At 38.5% G+C, this 25,144-nt stretch overlaps 1 protein-coding gene across 6 annotated transcripts in view; it reads left to right on the forward strand.

The window, feature by feature from the left end:
* Window positions 1–24,844, forward strand: part of mib1 (MIB E3 ubiquitin protein ligase 1) — a 72,933-nt gene extending 48,089 nt beyond the window's left edge. Inside the window, exons 13-22 of one of the 6 annotated variants that reach the window (XM_079876018.1) lie at window positions 8,370–8,502; window positions 11,147–11,233; window positions 11,808–11,966; window positions 15,964–16,145; window positions 16,316–16,505; window positions 16,600–16,678; window positions 18,057–18,176; window positions 21,564–21,722; window positions 22,123–22,223; window positions 24,041–24,844. In XM_079876018.1, coding sequence (XP_079732144.1) covers window positions 8,370–8,502; window positions 11,147–11,233; window positions 11,808–11,966; window positions 15,964–16,145; window positions 16,316–16,505; window positions 16,600–16,678; window positions 18,057–18,176; window positions 21,564–21,722; window positions 22,123–22,223; window positions 24,041–24,181 — 1,351 coding nt within the window. In that variant the 3' untranslated portion in view covers window positions 24,182–24,844. The remainder of the gene's footprint in view (window positions 1–8,369; window positions 8,503–11,146; window positions 11,234–11,807; window positions 11,967–15,963; window positions 16,146–16,315; window positions 16,506–16,599; window positions 16,679–18,056; window positions 18,177–21,563; window positions 21,723–22,122; window positions 22,224–24,040) is intronic. The other 5 variants (XM_079876020.1, XM_079876019.1, XM_079876021.1 and 2 more) reach the window with 5 other exon arrangements.
* The last annotated feature ends 300 nt before the right edge of the window (window positions 24,845–25,144 follow it).

The raw sequence follows: 25,144 nt of genomic DNA on the forward strand, positions 1-25,144 counted from the left end.
TGCTAGATGTGAATTTAGACTTTACAACACTATAAAAGTGTACAGTATAAAAAAAAGTGTATTCATTTAGAGTTTTTCTAAAAATTACATTTATAATTGAGAACATTGAGAAATGAGAACCTTTTTTTGTTTAACCCATTCAATTCAAATGTATAGAGCCATGCTAGAATTTTTGATGGGTGCTTACATAGTTCACTGCAAATGCTGCACAGCTAAGATTTCCAGCCACGATCTGAGAACTTTGACTCAGCTTCACTCTGACAGTCAGAGCTTTGACCGGATGCACCACCCATGGGTAATTCTCTGTAGTTTTGAAAGCTGTCCCGGAAGTGCTGAGATCAGGTACCTCTGTTGCAAGAGATCTCATCAATCACACTATTACTTGACAGGCTGAATGGTGATAAGTATTGAGTTAAGCAGGGCTTTTAATTACTATGGGCCTTGGAGTCTGCACAAAAAGACAAATGACTTTTCTAATGTTATTTGTCGGATTAATTTTGGCACAGCTCTTAAGTCTAGATGCGACTGATGCGACAGACCTGTTTGATTTCTTATTTGGCATTGTAAAGAAACTAAAAGGTAGGCGGATGAGTCAAAACATTTGGTTTTATTCGTTCAGGATCAAAGACACCCTCACTTCGCTGTATCATCTTGTGCTTCTGCCTAAACACGCCTTCCATATTCAGTGTACTTAAAACACTATCCTCCACCCTGTTTTTTTTCTCTCTCTCTCTCTCTCTCTCCCTCGTTCCTCAGTCCTTTAAGCATTCCATCATGGAGTGGGTAAAGCTGCTGAGCGGCAGACGGCATAAAAGTGATTTATGGAGGGCCGACCTGAGTGCTGTCGGGGGGAAGCCTGTGGCAGCCGGTCTCTCGGCTCCTCCACTCAGCCCCACTGCGGCTGTACCACTGATCTCTCAGCTCCAACCCCCCCTACACGTTTACTGTAAGACCCAACAGTAGAGAAACAGCACAGTATGAGCAACATTTGGTCTGAGAATATTGCAAACAGAGTTACCAGTTTATTTTCTCTTAAATGTAGTTTTTTTTTTTTTTTTTTTTAGGTGAATCAATTGAGCAAGTACAAAAGAAAATCTATTTGTTGGAGCTAATAGCCTCATTAGCACTGCTTTGGGCGAACAGAGTTCGAATCCTGCTTCTTTCCCACTTTCTCTCGCACTTTGCTTTCTCTCCTCTCTCTGACTGTCCTATCCAATAAAGGCAAAAAGCCAGACAGCGGAAAGCTTATGATAAAGATTCATAATTTAAACTGTTGGGTTGGATTTTGCAGGAAATGTCAGTTTCACAATTTTTTTTGTTTGTTTTTTGCGTGGTTACGTCACATCCGTAAACAAAGAGAAAGTCCAGCTATTATAGCGGAAAACAACAGAAACTACCTACAGTCAAGCCAAATATTATTCAGACACCCACTATAGTTAATTTAAGTGAGGATAGCAAAATAAAGTAAACTGTGACATATTATACCCACAAATTCTTCATAAAGTGGACTACCAGTAAAATGTATAAAAATTTGGAACCAAAAATATTTTTTTTCTTTATTGCTCATGCGACCTTTTAACACCACAGACTAAACAAAATGAAGCATTGCTTGGTAATTGGTTGAGCTAAATTGGTATTATCTATTTGTGTAGTTAAATTTAACAGCTGACAGCTATTCCACCTAATTCATTTCACAGTCTAACAGAAGGATGGCCAAAACCAGTGAAATATCAACTGATTTGATAACTCTTGAGTTCTTGTCATATTTTATTACAATTTTCTAAACTATAGCGAGTAAACTGTGATAATGTGAGAATAAATTTTGGTTTGACTATACAAGCTGTTCTATGACTTTAGAAGACTTTGATTTTGATTTTTAGTTGTGTACACCAGAACAATCACAAGCTTGGAGTGGTATATAGACAAGGAACAATGACTGCATCATTTGTGTTCTTTCATGTTAATAAATCAAGAGTGGTGGCTAGCTAGCTGTCCCATATTAATAACTTAAAATGTCTGGGTGGGTTTCAAAATTTCTAAATCTTATATTTCACATTTCCACAAATCACCAACAAGATGTTCTACCCGTGTCATTGCAACCAAAGAACGGAAAACTATTTGGACAATGCACATTTCAACCTTTCCCCCACATGCATATGTCCACCTCCACTGGGGTAAAGGACTGTAATCAATCAAACCAGACTATCCAAGGACAAACTGACACAAGCCAAACTGCCTTTTGCCCAATCAAACTGCTTGTTCTTGTTGTGTGGGTTGGCCAAGTTGTTATTCTGAGCCAATAGTTGTCGTAGTAAGTGTCGTAATGGTAAGAGACGTGACTGTGGATGATATCATGAGTAGCAGTGAGGGAGTTGGGTACAGTAAGTAAGTCAAGCACTGGAATAATTAGTAATTCATTTGACTTAGTCATGCTTATCAAACAAAAGTATGACATCTTAGAGCATTTAAATATGAATGTAGTTTCTGTTTGCTTTGTACATGGTATTGCAACAAGAACAAATGTATTTCTAATAGTAGCTTATAGCCCAGTTCAACAAGGATTTATCTTTTTACGATGCTCCTTTTGTAGACTAAAGAATCATTGCATCACTAGATATTCAGCTCAATTGCTTCAAATTCCTCCCATTAATGAATCAACATTTATTGAAGCACAAATTGAAAAAAACTTCACCTAGACTGTGATCCAAACTGAACTGCATCAGTAATGTATACATTTACAGTTTGCATACTGACCCATGTTAATAACTGACCCATGCTCAAGTGTTGAATAATTCATACATGGTTGCCATAGAAACCCATATGGTCACTTGGAGGTCACTGTATCTACTTAACTCAAACCGGCAGGTAAGAGAATGATGGCGAAGTTGAGCATTGATGGCCTCATGATTCAGCCATTATCTCCACTTTCTATGTCCAAAAATAAATAGTTTCTTTTCATGGTGTTTTCCAGCATCCACTTTTAAGATGTCTTGCTTGTACATAACACTTTTTTGCATTGATCTACAAAAATGTATAATGTGATATTTATTCGATTTTTTTTTTTTTTTTTTTTTTTTTTTATTCATTTGAGGTTGCATTTCCATTAAAATAACCATTTTACTGAAAAACAGTTCAGGTATTATAAAAACATTCATATTGTGATATAAGGTTTTGGTCATACTGTCGACTCCTTGCTTTTACTATTAATACTCTTTCCTTGGCAAGACCCAAACATGTATTATAAATGCATTTTCTGACTGTAATGCATGAGCAAGCTGTAAATAGAACCCCAATGCGGATCATTAAATCAACCTTTCAGCAATGCATCATACTGCTGTTAATGGGCATCTGACTTCAAGTACACCCAACTGTATCCTTAATAGAAACTTATTAGACATCTGTCTGCTGGCTTGTTAGTCTAGTGTTTCTTTGCTGCTTGTGTCTGAGAATTTGAACACCAGCTGAGCTACTTTGTTGGATTGAATTTTCCCACCTCTAGTAAACAATTTGGGGTTGGAGTGAATTAAATCTTAAGATTTATAGCACTGATGTCTACCCCTCCCATAAGTGAGCCAGTCACCAATCGAAGAATTTTCCATCATTACACAGGGAAAATAATTCTCAGTGTTAACTCATTGTCAAATGACTTTCCTCCAATCTATAAAATCTTCAAAATCTCAAAAATCTTCCCTCCAATCTAGAAAGACAAATACGTTTTTAAAGTCCCCCTGTAGTCAATCATTATATGCCTTAAAACTCATCTTTGATCACCAAAATGGCATATTTAATTGTTAATTAAACTATTAAACTTTGAAGACCCTGTAATTGTTTAATTGTTGTAAAAATCTTCATGCCTTAAAATAGCTTAAATGTAACTCTACACCCTTGCCTCATTTATTATACGCCGTTCTATGAATATGCAAATTAGTCCCGCCTCCACTCACTCACACCAGCTCAGAGATCCACTTGTTGATAATCTCACGTTGACGTGATTGGTTACTTGGTAGTTTGTGACGTCAGAAACACCAGCGATTTCAAACTGCATTTTTGAGACTGTCTTTGGTTCACTGCAGTTTTAAATAGGAAATACTCAGCAATGGTGTTGACTTAAGAATTTGCAAATGGTTTGTGTTAAAAGCATAATTAAAAACGTCACATAGACATAAACAACATTAGAAGCTGGATTTTCACCACAGGGTTTTCACCACTTTAAGTCAATCGTGCTTACATTAATTTGTATTTATTATGCTTTTAAGATCACTGGAGGACTTTATTTGAGGTATTTTCAATTTAATGTTTCTTGACACTTAATGTGTAGCAAAGCATATATGCATAGTGTAAGTGAAATATAGATTTCACTTTTAAATACAATATATATTTTTTAATCAGTAGATGTCAGTCTACTGTTGCCTTCAAGTAACAGTATAGATAATTAGGTCATGGATATTACTGTGCCGTTGGGTCCCTCGTTGACTTTGCGTGAGACAGACATATCTGTAAAAGTAAGCGAATGATGCTTTGTAATGCTGTGCAATACCTTCTTCAAATATTTTCACGAAATGTTTTACTATATCAGTCTTCAGTAAAAACCAGTGTAAAAATCCAGTTATTGACCACACATTTAATGCTAATGGATTTTATTACAGTAAGTTGCACAGCCATATGTCCAATAAAGACCAAGTTGGCAGGGAGTCACTTTAAAGAAGGCATTATGAAAGCTGCACTTAATAACAAACTCCTCTTCACTCAGCAGAAATTCTGAGATGCCACTTTCCCTCTTGATTATTCTTAATTGTTTCAATTACTCTCATTTCAGCCATTGTTCTTTTTCTTTCTTTATTTTTTGGCATTAGTATAGGTGTTAGGCTGTTATTTATGATCTGGTGCTTGACATGGCTTATAAAAACATGAAGAAAAAAGCTATCACTCCAATGGCACAGCACACACATTTGTATGAACTTAGTGTCTCACCCACAGTGTTTGCCAAGAGATGGTGCCAGCAAACCATCACAACTTTATAGTCTTGAGATCTTGATCAAACAAATTGGTGCTTATTCCAGTGTAACCCGAGTTAACTGGTTCACCTTATCCAGGCCCACATATAATTGGGGTGGGGGGTGGTGGACCAGAACCAGGGTTGGGAACCACTGTACTACAGTAAGGTAGCGTTAGCCATTTCCCTTCCTAGTAACAGTAAGCTCCAGGTCTATGACAAATTACCATGAGGCTACCGGAGAAAACAGGCCTCGTTGGCGTACTCCTGAGGGATCTTCGTATCTCACAGGATGACCCAGTTCCATCGTGCTTTTCCTTCACCTTACTTCTCAGCTTGCTTTTTCCACTCTCTTTCAGTTCTACATTTGCCCCCATGTTCATTTTGGCGTTCAGACTGTTACTTCAGCCACGTTGTGTCCTCTGAGCCTTGTTCTTTACCTCTTAAATGGCAACTGTTTACCTACCTCAGGTCGATATCAAATCCCTATAAAGGTTTGCCACCAATAACAAGCCATTCATCATCTGCATTTTCCTTTTGCTCACAGTAGAGCAAATCATTTCCAGGAAGGAATTACAAGAGGTTTGTGCCATAGACTGCATATGTTTAGAGTTCTTTGAACTCCTCCTCAAAAAAAAAGTTGACTGCAATGCAGTAGTGCCAGCAAGCTGCATTAATATTAATGCCTGCCCATTTCCACCACCGTGGCAGGCAGCCTGTCAATCTAATGCCGCATCTGCTCACCACTCACAATGCCAGCACCTTTATTGGCACCAATCCTTATTATTGTTGCCAACACAGGAGTGCCCCAGTGCCAGGCCATTTCCTGTACCGGCTACTACCTTTCTGAAGGTAGGAGTCCATCACCAATTCTTGTCTTGCCTCAGGATGTATCTATTGTTGTACGACTTGATGCACTCAAAAGAGGTTGATGCACTCAAAACCTTGGTTTTCCTTTCTTTCCTCACTGTGTTGACAATCAGATTTACTTGAACTTATTCATCAGATGATCAGCAGTCAGTAACTTAAGGCGCATGTCCACAGACTCCCAACCCCCCATGAGCATCGCAGGTGTAAAGATGTTTCTGGGCTGCGTGTATGTATGTGCATGCTGTGTACACTGCAGTACAGCTGCTTTGCTGCACAGCGCTCCAAATGTGTACTGAGCTGATGCTCTCTCTCTCCGCACTACCTAAGAAACTAGATACCGGCTTTGGGTTTACCAGAATTCACCCTGCAGCAAAAAATCAGCACTCCAGAGGCTTCCGCAAATCCACCTCATCTCTGAAATTACATTCATCAATTTCTTTCTCTTTTAGAAGCCTCTTCACTTATTTCTGCTCTTGACATCCCACCAATGACACCTTAAGAACAACCTTAACATTTAAAGACATTTGAGAATACTAACCCCGCATTTCTTCTTGAGTACTGTGAATAACCAGATGAGCAATGCATAAAGTGATTGGCAATTTCCTTGGTCTTTCGGAGGTTTGATAGGGTTGGATGGGTGGCATGACCTCTATAGTGGCTGTTTTTATTTATCCTTTTATTTCACATTCATATGCATTTACCTAGGGATGCTATTTAGCTATTCAAGTACTGGACAGATAAATCAGACATTATGTGGCACATTGATCAATGTACTTGATGTACTTTTTTTTTTTTTTTTTGACATTTTTAATATGTTCAACTTTTAACACTAGAAGTGCCAGAATTCCATAACTACTAGAACTGCCGCAAGCAGTCATTTTGACCGCTAGATTCCAAACTCTATCTTTAATGATAAATACCCAGTTGAGAGATTAATGCATTTATTGTATTAGGATATCTTTTAAAAACAAAACAACACCAAAATGTACATTTAAACAAGTTTAATTATAGCCTACATCTATAAATAATAATATCCGTAGATGTCCTGAACAAAATGACGGAGTAGCCTGTTTTCATGTTTACACTGTTCGATCGCGCCCGCCGACACACAAACACACACAAACGCACACACACACCCACACCATATTCCATTGCAATCTTGACATCGCAGCCGGTTCATTACAGCCATAATAAAATATAATAATAAAATAGCCTAGTCAACCTAACATATAAAAATTCCACTGCTCTGTTTATATAGTCAGTAGTAGGCTACAATTCGTACCATTTTGCGCATGTGAAGGATGATTTTTTCCGTCGATTTTGGAACACGACACGAGTGAAGTACAAAGCCTACAATAAAGAATAGTTTACCATCCAAATACATCGCAAATGTTGAAATATTTTGATTCTAATTAGAGAGTTACGTGAGCCTAACGCCGCTTACTTTCACTTTCGCTTGAAAGTAGCCGATTTCATTTTGGCTTGTTTATTGTTTATTTATTTGTTATTGTTCTGTTCTGAATATCATTACATTTAAATGATTTGTTGTGGAATATGTTTTGTGTATTTTTTACCACATTTTATTGTTGTGTATATTGGTATATGTATAATAATACCGCGAAATTCAGTGCGGTCAATATGACCGTCTATGGCCGAAATAGGTAAATATGTTAATTTGTTTTTTTTTGCCTTACGTGTATTTTATATGAAAAGCATTTTTAATGAAAATACAGACATTTTTAGGAAAAGTCAGGTACCAGTAGGATTTTATTTATTTTTTCAACAAAGTTATTGCAGATATAAAATTCAAAACGGTCAAAATGACCGCCATGGCAGTTCTAGTGTTAAAGAGCTTACCTTGACCAAATGTTATTAAGTTGAAAAAGCACTCACTCAGTGGTTTTCATGATGGATCATTACTGTAACTTCCAATTACGTATGTTTCTACTATTTACATATTTAAGTATCACCAAATACAAAAAATATATATTCTTCCTCATAATAATCATTGCACTATTACCCCTCATTACCCTTTAGTAGTTTATTACTGCAACCCATTACTTGTCCTTTCCTCTCTTCTTGCACGCTGTCATCATTCTGCCTTTTATTTCAGCTAGTCTGTGGTGATCATAGATTCTCTACACAAATTTTCTAGTTTACTCAATTTTTTTTTTAATTTTTTTTGACGTTGAACGCTAGTTTCTCCAGGACAGGCAACTATCTTATTGCTGGTGCTGCATCAATTCTTGATCAGCTTTCTGTTTTCACCTCTGCATTATGGATATGTGCTGTGCTCTTACCTGCTGATCTGAAAAGCTGGTAGAAAACGGTTTGTCGTTCCCTGTTGATTTGCGGTATGCTTTCAGTTTTTATTGTTATGGGTTATGTTCCTGACTTCAGTTGCCTTTATGTGCCCTTCAGTCTAACCACATCCATGGAAGCCCTGCACTAATGACATGTTTATTAGTCAAATGCTAAGATTTGTATTCTCACTTTTGTTTTGCAGTGCTATGCGTGTGCTGCTGTCCAAACTGCCACGGCCATGGATAGTGGATGAGAAAAAGGATGATGGTTACACTGCGCTTCACCTGGCCGCCCTCAACAACCACGTGGAGGTGGCAGAGCTTCTAGTCCATCAGGTCAGCAGTTCTAACATGCACAAACACACATTGCACTATTCGAAAGGACCCCTCCTGAAGACCCTGTACTGTATCCTGCAGATAAGGATTCAGGTGGATAATTGATGCAGTTAATGTCATTAGGGGTGCAGAAGAGCTGAGAAAGTTCAGTTGTTACCCAGCTCTCATTGAACTAGGTCAGTCATAATTAGGGATGCACCGATCATGATTTTTCATGGCCGAATCAGATTGCCTTTTTTTTTTTTTTTTTTTTAAGCAAATGGGATGATTCTGATACAGGTTGCCCCCATTATTTTTATTTTTTTTGCTCTATCACAGGCTAAACTGGTCATAAACAAAATAATATCTGTAAACATTTGAAATTAGAGGCAACCACTGCATTTTAACCATGATCCAAACACACATGCAGCATAACCAGTTGTTTTTTATTTAAATTAGATTGTATAATTTGCATGAAAGTCCCCCTGTGGTGAAAATCAAGTTTATATGTTGTTTATAAGTTGTTTATATGTCTATGTGGTGTTTTTAATCTGCTTTAAGACAAACCATGTGCAAAGTCATAAGTCAACACCATTACTAAATAATTCTCCTCAAAACTGCAGTGAACCAAAGACGCGGTTTGAAATCGCTGGTGTTTCTGACGTCACAAACTACCTTGTAACCAATCAGGTCAACGTGCAGGCGGGCTTTAGCGTATCATTAACTGCGAAGCAGGGGAGTTTCGAGAGATGTCAGGTTATTCCGCCATATTTTTCTGTTGATATGAAAAATCGTGTACATTTTAGCATTATAGCAGGTGAATTTTGTATATAATGTATATTACAATGTTATGATGAACTATATGCCTTTCTCCACTGACGTTCTAAGTTGTTCAAAGCGAACAGGAACATGGTTTGGGTAACATTAGCAACACATTATTAGGTGTAGGATAACGTAGTCAAGCAAAAGGCTAATCATATGAATTACCGTTATGTGTCCGATTTTGTAAAGAGCGACACCATTGGGCAGCGTTTACTACAGTAAAGTTGACCGAGTGGATCTCTGAGCTGGAGATCCGTGTATACGAAATTAAGCAAGGGTGTAGTGTTAGATTGTAGCTATTTTAAGGCAATTCTTTTCACAGGAATTGTTTTTTAAAATATGTCATTTTGGTGATCAAAGATGAGTTTTAAGGGATACAGTTATTGACTACAGGGAGACTTTTAAGCAAAAACAGTATGGTCTGACTTTAGCTTTGTGTAATTATGCTACATAAAACATACCTGCTCAATGATAAAGTAAATTCACTCTCTGACAGAAGGTGGTGCTTATGGAGCAGCAGCGCATAGAGTTACCGCTGTAAACAAAAGCAGCTGCACATATTAACACTTCTCTGAAGACAGTCAGTTCCCTTCAGAGTTATATTCATATAAACCTCCTCCCCCAATTCAATATTTGTATTTTTCTTCCAATATTTTGAGCATCAACAAACTCTCTCCTTGACTGCTCTCCTCTCCTCTTTACGTCGGTCTTCAGCGTATCCCATCTCTGGCTTGTTAACATCATGTTTACAGACTTTGTGATATTTCCACACAAATGACATTTTGGCATATTATTGCAATGCAGTTTGTGTGCAAGTCCGAAATTGAGATGTTTGTTGCAAAGACCGTTCGGTTCTGATTTATGGCTGGTCGACCAGTGCATCTCTTGTCATAATGACTCTTAAAAAGTTATGATAGTCCTTTTGTCCCCATTGTGAGGTACATCTGAGTAAAACAGCATCTCGAACAAGAACAAAAAGTAGGCTTTGACTTGATTTTGTCCAACGGAAATTGATTGGATTGTTGGATCGTTGCCATTTGCATTAGCTATGATCTCATGCGAGTGGCAGGTTTCCCTTTAAAACCTTTCAAATCTCTGCAAGCTCAAAATCATCAGATGTAATTATGAAGTTATTAATGACAAAAAATGTAATGCTTTTAAATTCTAAATAAATTCTTGAATTGAAGAACACTGGTCTCCAGTTGACCTGTCCCTAAACTTGCATCAGTGTCTTAAAAATGCAGGATTCTCCAGGATTCTCCATAGCTCCTTACCTCCTACGCCACAGTACAGCGTGACACTGTGGCTCAGCGTTATGCCGCGGCACAGTAACAACGTTATTGCAACATTCCAGCAGTGTTATGAGACTGCTGTGCTGGCTCAGTGCAGCCCTTTGTCAACTACCTGCCATGAGGGAAGAGAGGGAGAGAGACAAAGAAAAGGTTCACACCAGTGACTTAAGCCTCAGCCTGCGAACCACAGTAGAGCTGCACTGCAGTAATGCAGAGAGATGCTGCTATGGGGGTTCAGTCAGGAATATCTGAATACAAATCACCATTAGCTCACATTTCTTAACACAACCTATGGGACTCGAAGGCATGCTCATGAGCGGCGATTTATCTTCAGTTGTTGAGAAGTGAAATGGACACTGACTGTTACTGAACATCAGTGGGGGGAAAAAGTGGAATGGAAATGAACAAATACGCACAATCACTTTGTTTTGCTTTGTAAGGCATCTAATCTAATAGTATCTATATAAATGCATATATCATAATTGTTAAAGTTTAAACCATTTATATTTCTCAGAGGTCAACCGATTGATTTGTTCTTTCTCTCTCCATAGGGAAATGCTAATTTGGACGTACAGAACGTTAACCAGCAGACGGCATTGCACCTTGCGGTCGAGCGTCAGCACACCCAGATAGTGCGAGTAAGTGGCTGTGTTCTGTTCTCTTCATTTCCCTTCAATGTTTGATGTCTGCACCCCTCACCCAGCGATCTGGCGTCCTACTCAACACAGACGCATTGATGAAGCAATGTTGATGAAGCAATGTAGCTAAGTGCCCCGGCTTAAGATTTAAATGCAGGGAGTTCTGCTGCAGATTTATCCCCTTCAATTGAATTCATTTAGTCCTGAGCAACCTGGACTACGCCAGGAGAGGTACGGGGAGCGGGGGTGGTGAAGGGGAATCAATAGAATCGAAAGCGCCATCGTGTGGTCATATAAGAGCAGTGCAACTCTCCTCTTTTCAAAACGTCTGTAATGGCATGGTCTGTTGAGAAATAATCTCACTTAATGATCAAACAAAAATGTTTTTTTGTCTCAAACATTACACTTTTTCTATTTGAAGCCTTATTTTTGTCATATACATGCATGATGAAATTTGTCACCTGTGCTTCAGATGTCATTATCTTGTTCGTCAGCATCGATTAACATGAGCGTAATTAAATCTACCATTACTGAGAACACACCGGTTACATTTAGTCCCCGTGTTTGTGTCCAGCTCTTGGTGCGAGCCGAGGCGAAGTTAGACGTGCAAGACAAGGACGGAGACACGCCGCTGCACGAGGCCCTGCGTCACCACACTCTGTCCCAGCTGCGCCAACTTCAGGACATGCAGGACGTCAGCAAAGTGGAACCCTGGGAGCCCTCCAAAAACACAGTATGTATAGAGAACTATATAAACTGTACAGGTGTTCTCAATAAAAGCTTTCGATTAACAGAACGTGATGTTGAACACATTTTCAGTTTTTCTTAATTCTGAATTGATCCACAAGAAATAGAAATTCTGTTTATTAAAAAAATCATACACATATTAATGATTACTTATATTGGGCCCTAAAAAATCTGTTTAAATATTCCAAATTACATTTCTTCCATTAAAATTTTCTGGATTTTCCATTTTAATGGTTAAATTAAATTTTAGTCATCAAAAGCATGTTGAATTAATTGAAATAATAAGTATACATTTTAACAATTTAAGTTTCACAAAAATTACATTTTTAGGGCCCTATGATGTGCAGAACATACAGACTTCATATTTAAACAGCAGGTTTTTTGTACACTTTAATATTCATAGATACTAGTCCATATCACGATTAGATTAAGTATACAGCCCTACTTTTAATTTTTCATCAAAAATACCATCCAAACTAACTGAACGCTTACACAAGACATCAAGAGCCCTAAGATCAGCACTAAACACTGAGGCGGTGTAGATACTCAGGCTTTTCCCTGTGTTAACAATGATAGATCGCACTCTGCTATAAGAACCATTTCCCTGCTGTCACATGAGTTGCTGGCCCAATGAGCCACAGTTCCACTGCAGTCCGACGTCCTGTTCACTACACAATCCTTCAGGTGAGACATTCTCCCCGATCATCCCCTCCCCTTCTGTGGGATTGCATATATTTGTGTGAAATTGAGTGGGTGGAGAAGAAGCAGAAAGAAGACAGCTTTAGGAGACAGCACTCTCCGTAATGCATTGGCACAACGATGGCAATCAAATTACCAAGCCTATGAGCTCTATCAGGGCCGATTTAAAATGCAATGAATACTGTGGTCTCAGGTAAATGGTCCTAAATGTGACAGTATAGAGAGTAAGCGCTTCATACAGAACATCAATGAGCGAAACCAGCCATGTCTTGACGTGATGTCACACTTTCATCTAACAACTCATTACAGCGTTCCTGCTCATACAGTTATATTTAATGGTTTACTGTCTGCAGGTTTTGATACACCGCCCTTAAATGGGGTAGTTCATCTGTAAATGAAAATTGTCATTTACTTGCCAATTATTTGAAAATGTTTAAAGAACAGTTAGTTTACAAATGTTATTCAGTGAATAATTACTTACATTTCTGTCTATTCTTCACACAAAGCTATTGTATGACTTAAGACGACTAGCAATATAGTGAACAATTAGGGCCCTGTCATACATTCATACAATGTAGCGCCACGCAAGTGTTTTTTGCTAGTTTCAGCCCGACGCAGTTATCATTTTCACATCCTGCGCCACGTTGTTTCAATAGCAAAAGCATATGCGCCCATGGGCGTACTGGTCTGAAAACGAGGTGTGTTCAGGCGCATTGTTGGTGCGTTGCTGTTTTGAGGCAACTCAAATAGACTGAGCCATTGATGGCGCAATATTTTTTGGGTTGTTTTAAAGGGCACATTAGTAAAATGCATCTATAGGCGGGTCAACAACGTGTGTACACTTTGTCCCGTAGATGTTCTGCTCACGCACTTTAACCTCGCGCATGAAAATATCTGTTTCCTCGCTAGAGAAGCATTCATTTTTTCTGCTTGCAAATTCCGCCATATAAATAGCGAATCCGCCATGGCGTGAGCACAACAGGCTTTTCAAGGGAATGGGAGATGAGACTCTGATTGGTTCATTGTACGTTACGCCCAAAACACACCCATTACTCATTAAGAGAATAGGGACAACCCTTTTAGACCATGCGCCGGGCGTGCCGACTATTTTTCCCGATGTTAAAATAGCAAAAGTAGATTCGGACACGCCCAAAGTGCGCTTGCGCCGTGCGCTTTAGACCATGCGCTTAGATCGGTAAAATAGGGCCCTTAATATGCTTTTATGCTGCTTTTTGTAGCTTGAAATGCTCCCAGGATTCAATCCCTTTTGTGTTTTAAGAAAGAAAAGTTTTAGGCTGTTTATTTTGGTAGACAAAAAAAGAAGGCGGGGCTTATTTGTTACAGCTGATAGATCACATCTAAACTGATCTGCATGTTTTCTCTCGAGTGCTGCTGCTGTTAGGCTTTAATTCTCCCATGAGTGCCATTGTTTCTTAGGCATCCCACAGCACTTATCGGTGACCTCCCATCCCGCAGCATTTCTTTATCTTCATTAACACATTATGCTATCAATACACACTGGATCAACTGTCAGAAACTGTCTCACCATAACGTCTGACACCAGACAGACTGACGATGCCGGTCCCGTGCACCCTATCTGTTACAGCCTTTGTAGTTCTTCTTACGCCTGACCCCAGCCCTGCCAGTTCACATCATCGCCACCCCCACGGCTGTCGTAAATCATGCGTTGTGTGACAGGAGGCTGCTTCCAGGCCAGCAGTCTGCCATTTATTAACACAAACAGTGTGACAAATCTCTCTCCCTATCAAACCATCACACTTACCGCATGCAGCAGATGGAGAGTCGAGCCATCCATTTAAAACACTCCACTGAAGCCATCAGTATGCCGAAGTCTGCCCACTTTCATCTCAATATGGTCCATAGCTTTTCATCACTTCAGTTGAATCTGTTAAACCAACATTACATCATGGACATGAGTGGGGCTCTTGTGTTTCTTTAAGCTGAAGTCAATTACTGATCATTTATTGCCGTTTAAGACGAGCATCACTGAGAGTTTTGCTTATGTTGCTTAACAGTGATTTCAGTTAAGTGATTTTTTTTCACCTGGTGAATGATAAAACTGACAAAATCTTGCATTGAAGAAGGAACCCGAGCCATTTCTAGAAACTTGGGTGTTTGACACTTGACTTGGCCAGTAAAAAGAAACTCTGAACAATTGTATAGCAACATCTCTAAAGAAAGCAAACAAAAAAAAAAAACCACCCAGAACAGATTTCTGTTGCTACACCCTAGCAACCACCCACAACATAACATTTCATTAAAAAAAACTTATATTTAATGCACTAAATGTCTACTGATGTGTTCTTTTCTGGTATTAGGAGGACAAATACCTAACTTTGTTTGCCTTAAAGGGTTAGCTTACCCAAAAATGAAAATTGTCTTCAATTACTCATCCTTATTTTGTTCCAAACCCATAAGACTTTTATTCAAGACTTTTTATTTACACAAATGAAGATATTTTTAATGAAACCTGAGTCATTTCTGTCGCTCTATTGAAGGTCCACTCAACCAAAACTTAATTAAGACTTTGTAAATGTAACTGTATGAATTGAACTGTTTAATCCCAGGCCTTCTGAAGCGACACGATCGCTTTTGTTTTTGAACGCTTAAACATTAACACACACAATGTTTAGCAAGCTTGTCAGAGGTTGTTCTTGCACGTCAAGCAAGTATGGTTTAGCTTCTGTTTATCATATTCTGTGTGCGTAGATCAATGTTTATATGTGAATAAAAGTCTAAATTAGATCTGTTTATCATATAAAGCGATTATGCTTCTTCAGAAGACTTGGATTACACCATACAGATTATGGCTACTAGTAACTTTTTGAAGCATCCAGGTTTTGGTTGCATGGGCTTGCAATGGAGGACCAGAAATCTCTCAGGTGTCATTAAAAATGAAGGGAAGATGAACGGAAGTCTTATAGGTTTGGAACGACATGAGGGTAATGACATTGAGGTAAATTATGACAATATTTTCACTACTCACTGCTCCTAATGTGTGTGCGCTAACTTGGGTGGGTTAAATGAAGAGGACAAATTCACGTCATGTCACTTAGTTTTTAGTTTGTTACAATTTTCAGTTTTGAGTATACTATTCCTTTAAATGATTTAGATAAGTGTTGAAAGGAAAACGTTGTCTCTGCACTGTTCTCATTTTAAAAGCGTAGTGTAATTATTCAAACTTCAGCATGAGAAATTGTGAGTTTCTTTAACAGATAACCTATATTAATCTATAGTATTTGACACTGGTTGCATCTTCACAGTTGATCATGGGACTGGGCACTCAGGGGGCCGAGAAGAAGAGCGCAGCTTCTATCGCTTGTTTTTTGGCGGCCAACGGAGCTGACCTCACCATCCGAAACAAGAAGGGCCAGTCTCCTCTGGACCTGTGCCCTGACCCCAGCCTCTGCAAGGCTCTAGCTAAATGCCACAAAGAGAAGACCAGGTATGAACGTCTGTTATCAACCAGTAGGGGATCTATTGAAGCTCAGTTGAATTCGGCTCCATGATGTGTTTCCCTGCTATGTATAACGGCTTTTCTCCATCTGCACTTTATATATTTGTATATCTCAATCAATATTTTGCTCTCTCTCCCACTTAATCTCTTGCTCTCAGTGGGCAGGTCGGCTCCCGCAGCCCGTCTCTAAACAGTAATAATGAGACTCTTGAGGAATGCATGGTGTGCTCGGATATGAAAAGGGACACACTTTTTGGCCCCTGCGGTCACATCGCCACCTGCTCTCTCTGCTCGCCTCGCGTCAAGAAGTGTCTCATTTGCAAAGAACAGGTCCAGTCTAGAACCAAGGTATAGAAACCCTCCTCACTAATTTCTTTTGTCCATGCACGTGTTCTTATGTGCCATAGTGAAGATGTTTTTTTATTTTTTACTTCACCCACAGATTGAGGAGTGTGTGGTTTGCTCTGATAAAAAGGCAGCAGTGCTCTTCCAGCCCTGCGGTCACATGTGCGCTTGTGAGAGTAAGTCATCTTTCTCTCTCTCCTCCCACACTACAACCTCTTCTTTCATCACCCCATGTGATTTGTCTCTCATCCAGCTAAAAAAGCTTGTTCGGTCATCTGACTTGTCAAAACGTCACATCACACATAACATGACTATGATACAGATAAAGGCATCTAGGTGTGCACACACGGGATGAGCATAAGATATGGGTGAATATGGAGTCATTTTTCACTCCATAATCAGAAGAAAATTAGCATTTTAGGACCATTTTATTAAATGTGACAATATTTGATGGCATTTAACCACAGTTCCACCCAAAATTACCATTATTGTTATGCAGTTTTATCACTTAAAAATAAAAATAAATATATATTATTTCAGTAAAGTAAAACGTTTTATATATTATATAAAATATATGCAGTAATATTATAAGTAAAACGTCTGCATTACAGTAATGGCATTTAACCACAGTTCCTCCCAAAATTACCATTGTAATGCAGTTTTATCACTTAAAAATAATAAAAAAATAATAAAAAAATTATATATATATATATATGTATATATATATATGTATATATATATATATATATGTATGTGTATATGTGTGTGTATATATATATATATATATATATATATATATATATATATATATATATATAATTTCAGTTGAAACGCATATGAAAATGATCTATTGTTTATACTTCACTGCACATGTTTCCATTAGTGTACAAAATGATTCCCAAGTTTCCCCTTTTGAATGGATGGTAATGAATTTGAAAGTCTAACATCTGTGTAGGTGTTCAGCTACAACTGATTGCTTTGATAGTTTTACAGTTTTTAGTTATATTTTTAATATGGTATTACTGTAGAAATGTAGCAAATGTAGAAATGTAGCTGTCTCATTCAGTTTTGTATTAAGTTAGGTTTTGAACTTAAGTTTAACATTTTTTAAAAGGTATGTAAACGTGCAAATCGGCCTGTAAGTGCATGGAGTTTGGTGGAATTTGTGTCTGTGTAAGAAGTGCATTCATGTAAATTGAAAGTAGTCATTGGAAGCTTTTTATGCTAAAGCAATGATAAATGATCCACTCATAAACTGCTGGTGTTCACTGTGAAAAAGTGTCCCAAGCATCGAGAAATGTGTCCTAGCGATTGTAAAAAAAAAATTTAAAAACTGTTATTGTACAATAAATCTCTTATTTACTTTGTGTTTACACTTTGGTTATAATGAAAGGATTCCAGAACATGCAGCTAGCATTGAACAAAACAAAACCTTCATTTTGACTTACTTGCTACATGCTAAAAGTATGAACTATCAATGATCCAGTAGGCTTTATAGGATAAAGAAGCTAACCCACTTTGTGTGTGTTTGCGCATCTGTGTGTGTTCCCGCAGACTGCGCCAGCCTGATGAAAAAGTGTGTACAGTGTCGGGCCGTGGTGGAGCGCCGCACTCCCTTCGTTTCGTGCTGTGGAGGGAAAGGTATGGAGGATGCCACTGATGATGAGGACCTTAGTGAGTGAACTTCCACACGTTCCCGTTTTTTTATTTCTCTTTCCTCTCTCTCTTCCTACGTTCTCATGTCTCTCATGTTTGATATTTACGTTGGCTTTGGTTGGTGCTTCTCTGTTTCTATTGCCCACACTCATTTCTCTCTCCATTGTTATGACTAATGTGTTATTTCCCAAATGTGTTTTCATGACTCCAATCAGACGTGTAGCCCCTCCTCTTAATGCATAATATCAACACCCTGGAATGAGCTTTGTAACTGCTCTGGAATGTCTTCGTAACATGCGCTGCAAGTTCTAAGGATTTTTGGGAAGCCACTCCAAGCAGACGACTGAAAATGCATTCATTTTTCACAGAAAGCATAGAATATTTCTATAATTGGACACGCCAAAGGGGCTATGCGAGATTTATTTTAGTCCCATCTTTTTTTTTTTTAAGTTGTGATTCACTACTATTTGTTACAACATCATTCCTTTGTATGTGATCATGACACTGCCCATGTTTTTTATGTTGGTTTAGTTTGAGTTCAAAGGGATACTGGTGTAAGTTCACTTTTTTTTTTACAGTGTTTATTTATAGAGAGGAGGATCTGTTTCTTGTTAGCCTCACTTAGATGTCCAACACATTCATCCACGCTGACATCTCTGCTGACCCTCAGACATGCTGATCCACAAAAAACACACACACACTCGCACACAGTCCAGTCAGCAGAGGAATGTAGCCTTTAGGTCTTATCTTGGTCTGTCTTTAGTGCCTGAGCTCTGTTTGTTGTAAGGCGCCACTTTTCCACACACACAAGACCGAAGCAGCATCTCATATAGACCTAACACAGTCCGCCCCCCCTCTCCATGTAGACGAAGCAATGAGAGAGAAATGCCACCATAGATGGGATTCTCTCCTGCTTCAGTCACTCTGAAGACTAAAGCACTTCAATCCCCACATACAAGAGGCTCCTCGCTCTAAAAGTGGACGCGATAAACTGCCATCTGAAGGCTGTGGCCAATTGCATGCCTAGAACTTTAATTTCCACCGAAGGGAACTTGAATATGAACACCGGAAACATCCACTAATCATGCTGTTAGACAGATTCTACATCATTTTTGGAAAGTAAGAGTGGGGGGACTGTGAAATGATCCAGTGTTGTTAGCCGACCCCTGAAGCCAAGAAATGTTTCTCACTATGCCACCATTAATTTCCCATTTAGCGAATATCCATCTAATTTTTTCCAACTTGTCAGGCTCAAAATTAACCAGTCTGTCTTCTTTCACACTAATCCATCATAAAAATCTCCCTTTCAAGCCTCTCAATGCCCATGGTCTCTAAAACCTTTGCAATAAATGTTTTTCCACTGAATGAAAACCTTCAAATTAGGGATGCACGATACCATATTACTATTAGAAATGTTTAAATATATATATATATATATATAATATATATATATATATATATATATATATATATATATATATATATATATATATATATATATATATATATATATATATATGTATATCGGACGATATTAGATTTTTATATGTGCATGCTCATATCCCCCTATTTTTACATTTAGATTACCTTTGCCATCATATAAATCTCGCTTAAAAATAACTTAATCTGCTGCAAATCTCTAAATGAGTATTTACCCGATTCAGATCATCAGCTCTTTAGGTGAGAGCTTCATGAACTGAGCTGAGTGTGTCAGATAAGAGAGACATGTGAACTGTGCAGAGCGGTGGGTCCCCGGACCAGGATTGAACCACTGGTGTAGAATTTTCCATTTATTGATTATTATTGGATCTTGAGGACAATCCTCTCACCCTTGCAGTCCCAGATATATGTGACTTCTGTGGAACACAAAGATTGGTCCTACTTTTGATTGAGTGTCCTTAACTACTTTCATTTGTTACTAGCATGTACTAACATTTAAAAAAAAACAAAAAAAAAAACTTTATTTTAGTGTCCTTGTTACATGTTACATGTACTTACCATAGTAATAACAGTAAATTATGCATAATTACAACCAATAATAATATAACCCTCAACCAAATCCTAATCCTATCCTAACCCTATAGTAAGTACATGTAGTTGCTTAATATTACTCTGTACTTAAATATATAATTACACTGTAACAATGACACCTTAAAATAAAGTGTAACTATAGATTTTATCCAATATTCTTGTGTAAATACATGTTTTTACATTGTACTTAAAATGCCTGCATGCAGTTACATCTGTAATTCATTTCTGTGATTACATCTATAATTACAGTGTTAACCCCTACACCTTAACCCACCCTTAAACCTACCCATACCACCAAAACTGTCCCTCACCGTACACGTATCCCACCTCAATAGCAGCAAATTTGTTTTGCAATACATTTTGGTTACACTTTATTTTAATTTGTCCTTGTTAATGTAATTATACATTTAAGTACTGAGTAATATTCATTAACTACATGCACCTCGAAAGGGGAAGGTTTGTTACTTGTAATTATGCATAACTTACTATTAATAATACAGTAAGTACATGTAACATATGTAACAAGGACAATGTAAAATAAAGTGTTACCTTTTTTTATGTTAGTTACATAGTTGTTAAAGACACCATATATAAAGTGTGACCCAAAGGTTTTTAGAAAAATAATCCATCTCTGAGTCCATATAATGCAAGTAGAGGGAACCCTCAATGTTGATGCTTCAAAAATGATACAAAACAAACACAATGGTAACCCATAGGAGCCCAGTGGGTGAATCAATGTCTTCTGAAGCAAAACGATAGGTGGGTGTGAGAAAAATACTAATATTAATATTTGAAAAGTTTTAAACCATAAACCATCGCTTCTGGCCAACTGTCCTCTACGCTTCTGCGTCACTTCTCCTGCGAGCTTGGCCGGAAGTGATTGTTTAAAGTTTAAAATGTTCAGATTTTCCAACACACCTATTTTTTGTTTTAGAAAGCATTGATTCATCCACTAGGGCCGTGTTCGATATTGGTGTTTTTAAAGCATCAACTTTGACTGTCCCATCCACTTGCATTATAAGAACTCACAGAGATGGATTACTTTCCTAAACATCTTTGTATCCATCTGCGAAATGAACGTCATATACATCTGGGATAGCATGAGGGTAAGCAGATAAGATAATTTAAATTTTTGTGTAGTATCCTTTTAACATGGAAGTAATTATCGACCATCAGGCCAAATTTTTATATCAGTGCATCCCTACTTAAAAGATTTATTTTATGATAGTGATTTTCGTCACCTCTGCAGAATTGCTGTGGAGGATAGTCCTGAACCCATAATTGGATAGTTTGATGAACAAGCCCTCCCATGTGTCAAATACTTGCGTTAACTTGCTCTTCCCTTTGCTCCCTCTAATGAATATTTATAACTAGCGTATACCACAGGCCAGGCTGAATTGGCCCCTGAGCCAACAGCAGGGGTACGTGCAATACGTAACACTGTGGCTGGTTGCTTCTCAGCAGGGAGCTCTAACTCATTGGCAGGGGGGTCGCAGGATCTTCTCCAGCCCAACAATCTGGCACTAAGTTGGTGTAAGTATTCTATTAATCACCCCAAGTTCTTCCTGCCTCAACTTCTTCCTGCTCCTTTGGGCTCAAAGTCCCTATCTCCACCCCAACATACGTCATTCTCACTGACCCACACTTTATGAATTAAAGTAGCCGTTAAGTGGGACCATAAGCCTGCTTGCGGCCTGCTGCGATTCAGTGCTATGGGTTGATTTCACACCACAGTGCCCCATATACACCATGTAAAGTATCAGAACAGGCACTTCAAAACTTCTAGAATCAAGCTATTCCTCTGTAAAATTTGCCAAGTTAGAAGACTCTGCGGTCTGCAAATGCTGAGGCCCAGGGGTCCACTTTCACCAACTTCATGATGAACTGTTGACCCGCTTAAACTTTTCTCAATGGCCTCTGCTTTGCTTTTCAGCCAGTGGAAATATCCCAGCCTTGCAGAGGGACAAAGACAACACTAATGTCAATGCAGATGTACAGAAGTTACAGCAGCAACTGCAGGATATCAAAGAGCAGGTGAGCGTCGCAGTTTGAAGCGATTCACTCGTTTCCTTGATGTATCGACAACAAACCCTGCCGATCTTTAGTTGTCAGAAAGAATTGACTTCGGTACCAAGTCGGTTCTGAAATTTAAAAAATGTGATGATACCAGCATTTCCCTCTAGCATTTTGAGCGCTGTTGAACGGATTCTTAAACATCTCTGATTGGCCATTGCATCCACGCGCTCAACATATATGTCTGATTGGCTACAATGATCATCAATGACATCTTTGATGCTCTTCACAGAGCGGATACACACGGTAGCGTTTAAAAGCAGCGCATCCGCTGATAGACGCAACTTTCAAACGCTCCCGTATGTATCTGTGTAAAGCACAATGGCCTATCACAGACATATATGTTGAGCACGTCAACACAATGGCCAATCAGAGACATATATGTTGAGCGCATCAAAAATGGCCTATCACAGACATATATTGAGCACGTCAACACAATGGCCAATCACAGACATGTATGTTGAGCGCGTCAAAACAATGGCCATTCACAGACATATATGTTGAACTCGTCAACACAATGGCCAATCAGAGACATATATGTTGAGCGCATCAAAACAATGGCCAATCACAGACATATATGTTGAGCGTGTCAACACAATGGCCAATCAGAGACATATATGTTGAGCGTGTCAACACAATGGCCAATCAGAGACATATATGTTGAGCGTGTCAACACAATGGCCAATCAGAGACATATATGTTGAGCGTGTCAACACAGTGGCCAATCAGAGACATATATGTTGAGCGCGTCAACACAATGGCCAATCAGAGACATATATGTTGAGCGCATCAAAACAATGGCCAATCACAGACATATATGTTGAGCGTGTCAACACAATGGCCAATCAGAGACATATATGTTGAGCGTGTCAACACAATGGCCAATCAGAGACATATATGTTGAGCGTGTCAACACAATGGCCAATCAGAGACATATATGTTGAGCATGTCAACAAAATGGCCAATCAGAGACATATATGTTGAGCATGTCAACAAAATGGCCAATCAGAGATATATACAGTATGTTGAGCGTGTCAACACAATGGCCAATCAGAGACATATATGTTGAGCGCGTCAACACAATGGCCAATCAGAGACATATATGTTGAGCGCGTCAACACAATGGCCAATCAGGGGTGTTTAAGAATCCGTTCAACAGTGCTCAAAATGCTAGAGGGAAACACTGGTATCACCACATTTTTAAAATTACAGTACCGACTTGGTACCAAAGTCGGTGCTTTTGACAACTCTACTTTTGAATCGTGAATTGTTTGTCGGTCAATAATCAGTTTAAAATTCTAACATTTAATGAATCGCAATCCTGTATCATTGTTTTTTTAAATATATGAACATTACATTAGTTAGACATGGCGAGACTTAATGGCATCGTTCACGCTCTAATACGCACAGAATTGTAAAAAATCCGCCTTGACAAGTTTTCACGTTCCCACAGTCTATGTCTCAAGTGAGCGTAAACGTGTGTTAGGTCTTACAGCAGCCTAATGTACCTGCTACTGTCTGTATTCTTAATGTTAATCAAACAACAAAAGAAAAACGGAATCACTGCTCTTGACTGAATAACTTTTGTAGCTTTCTGTAAGTTTAATTAACACAGTGAGGACTATGCAGGGTTTTTATTTTGCATTTGATTATTCAATTTCATTTGTAAGATTTCACTGGCATCTAAAGTTACAATGTATTATTTTATGATCAACTTTTTTCCAGAAAAAAACAAACAAAAAAAAAAAACTCATTTAACATGTTTGCCTTCCACTTAGACCATGTGCCCCGTGTGTCTGGATCGCCTAAAAAACATGATCTTCATGTGCGGTCACGGCACTTGTCAGCTTTGCGGAGACCGAATGAGCGAGTGCCCCATCTGCCGCAAGGCCATCGAACGTCGCATCCTGCTTTACTAGAGCGCCAGGCCATCGCAACCTCCCTGTTTTTCAGCCACAGTCTGCGCTGCTGCTCTCATAAGCACCTTTCCTGTATCCGCAAGGCTCTCCGTGTCTCACGCTAAGCTAAGAGACATCAGTGTTACGCCATCCATCTTTATTTGATCTTTTAGCCTCAATATTTGTCCGGTTTGCTTCAGTTTTCTGTTTGCTTGGATTATGTTCACCACAAGGAGGAAGAAACTTGCTTAACTACTCCATCTTGCCATTTTATTCATGCAGGTGCCCGCATTTTTCTGCCGCGAGTAGTTCAGCTCCACCTACAAGACATGAACTGACACTGTCAGGGTCTGCTAATGTTTCATGTTTTTTATTATGTCAGTGTATTATGCTTCTATATCCTGATGCAAACAGTTGAATCTACAGTATCTGTGTCTGTCATGATACAGCATGGCGAATTTAGGACATGACTGAACTCTAAGAGTCCTATTGAAGCTTTGGAAATTCATTTTGAAATCTCATTTTGTGTGACGTAGCGTTCAGTTCCAAATAATGTGTAAAAGCATCTGCATTTACTTGTCCTGTCCAAACAGTGGAATAAAAAAAAACATTCACCTTTTAGCAGTACTGTTAGTATAACATTGCATGTTCCTCTCTTGAATTGCTGCTGTACTACAGTATATACACAGTATTATTGTCAAACCCATGGTGGTGATTGGCTCGTCATCTGATCAATACAGGAAAGTGCATGCTTTCAATGCAACTGATCCCTGTTGTCTTTAAAAGGATGTTCATTTACTTAACAAGCATCATTATTGGATTGTTCTCCGGCAGTCTTGCTTTATGCACCATATTGTCTTGCTAGATATTTAATACAAAAAGGATTTGAAAAGAAACTGCTGGTCTTGTGCCATTGTTCCAAAAACATGAAGACGTTTCATTACCTTTTGGGAATAAGATGCTGTTTAACAATATACTAGTTAA

The sequence above is a fragment of the Squalius cephalus genome (assembly GCF_949319135.1).
Source record: "Squalius cephalus genome assembly, chromosome: 7".
Taxonomy (NCBI): Eukaryota; Metazoa; Chordata; class Actinopteri; order Cypriniformes; family Leuciscidae; genus Squalius; species Squalius cephalus.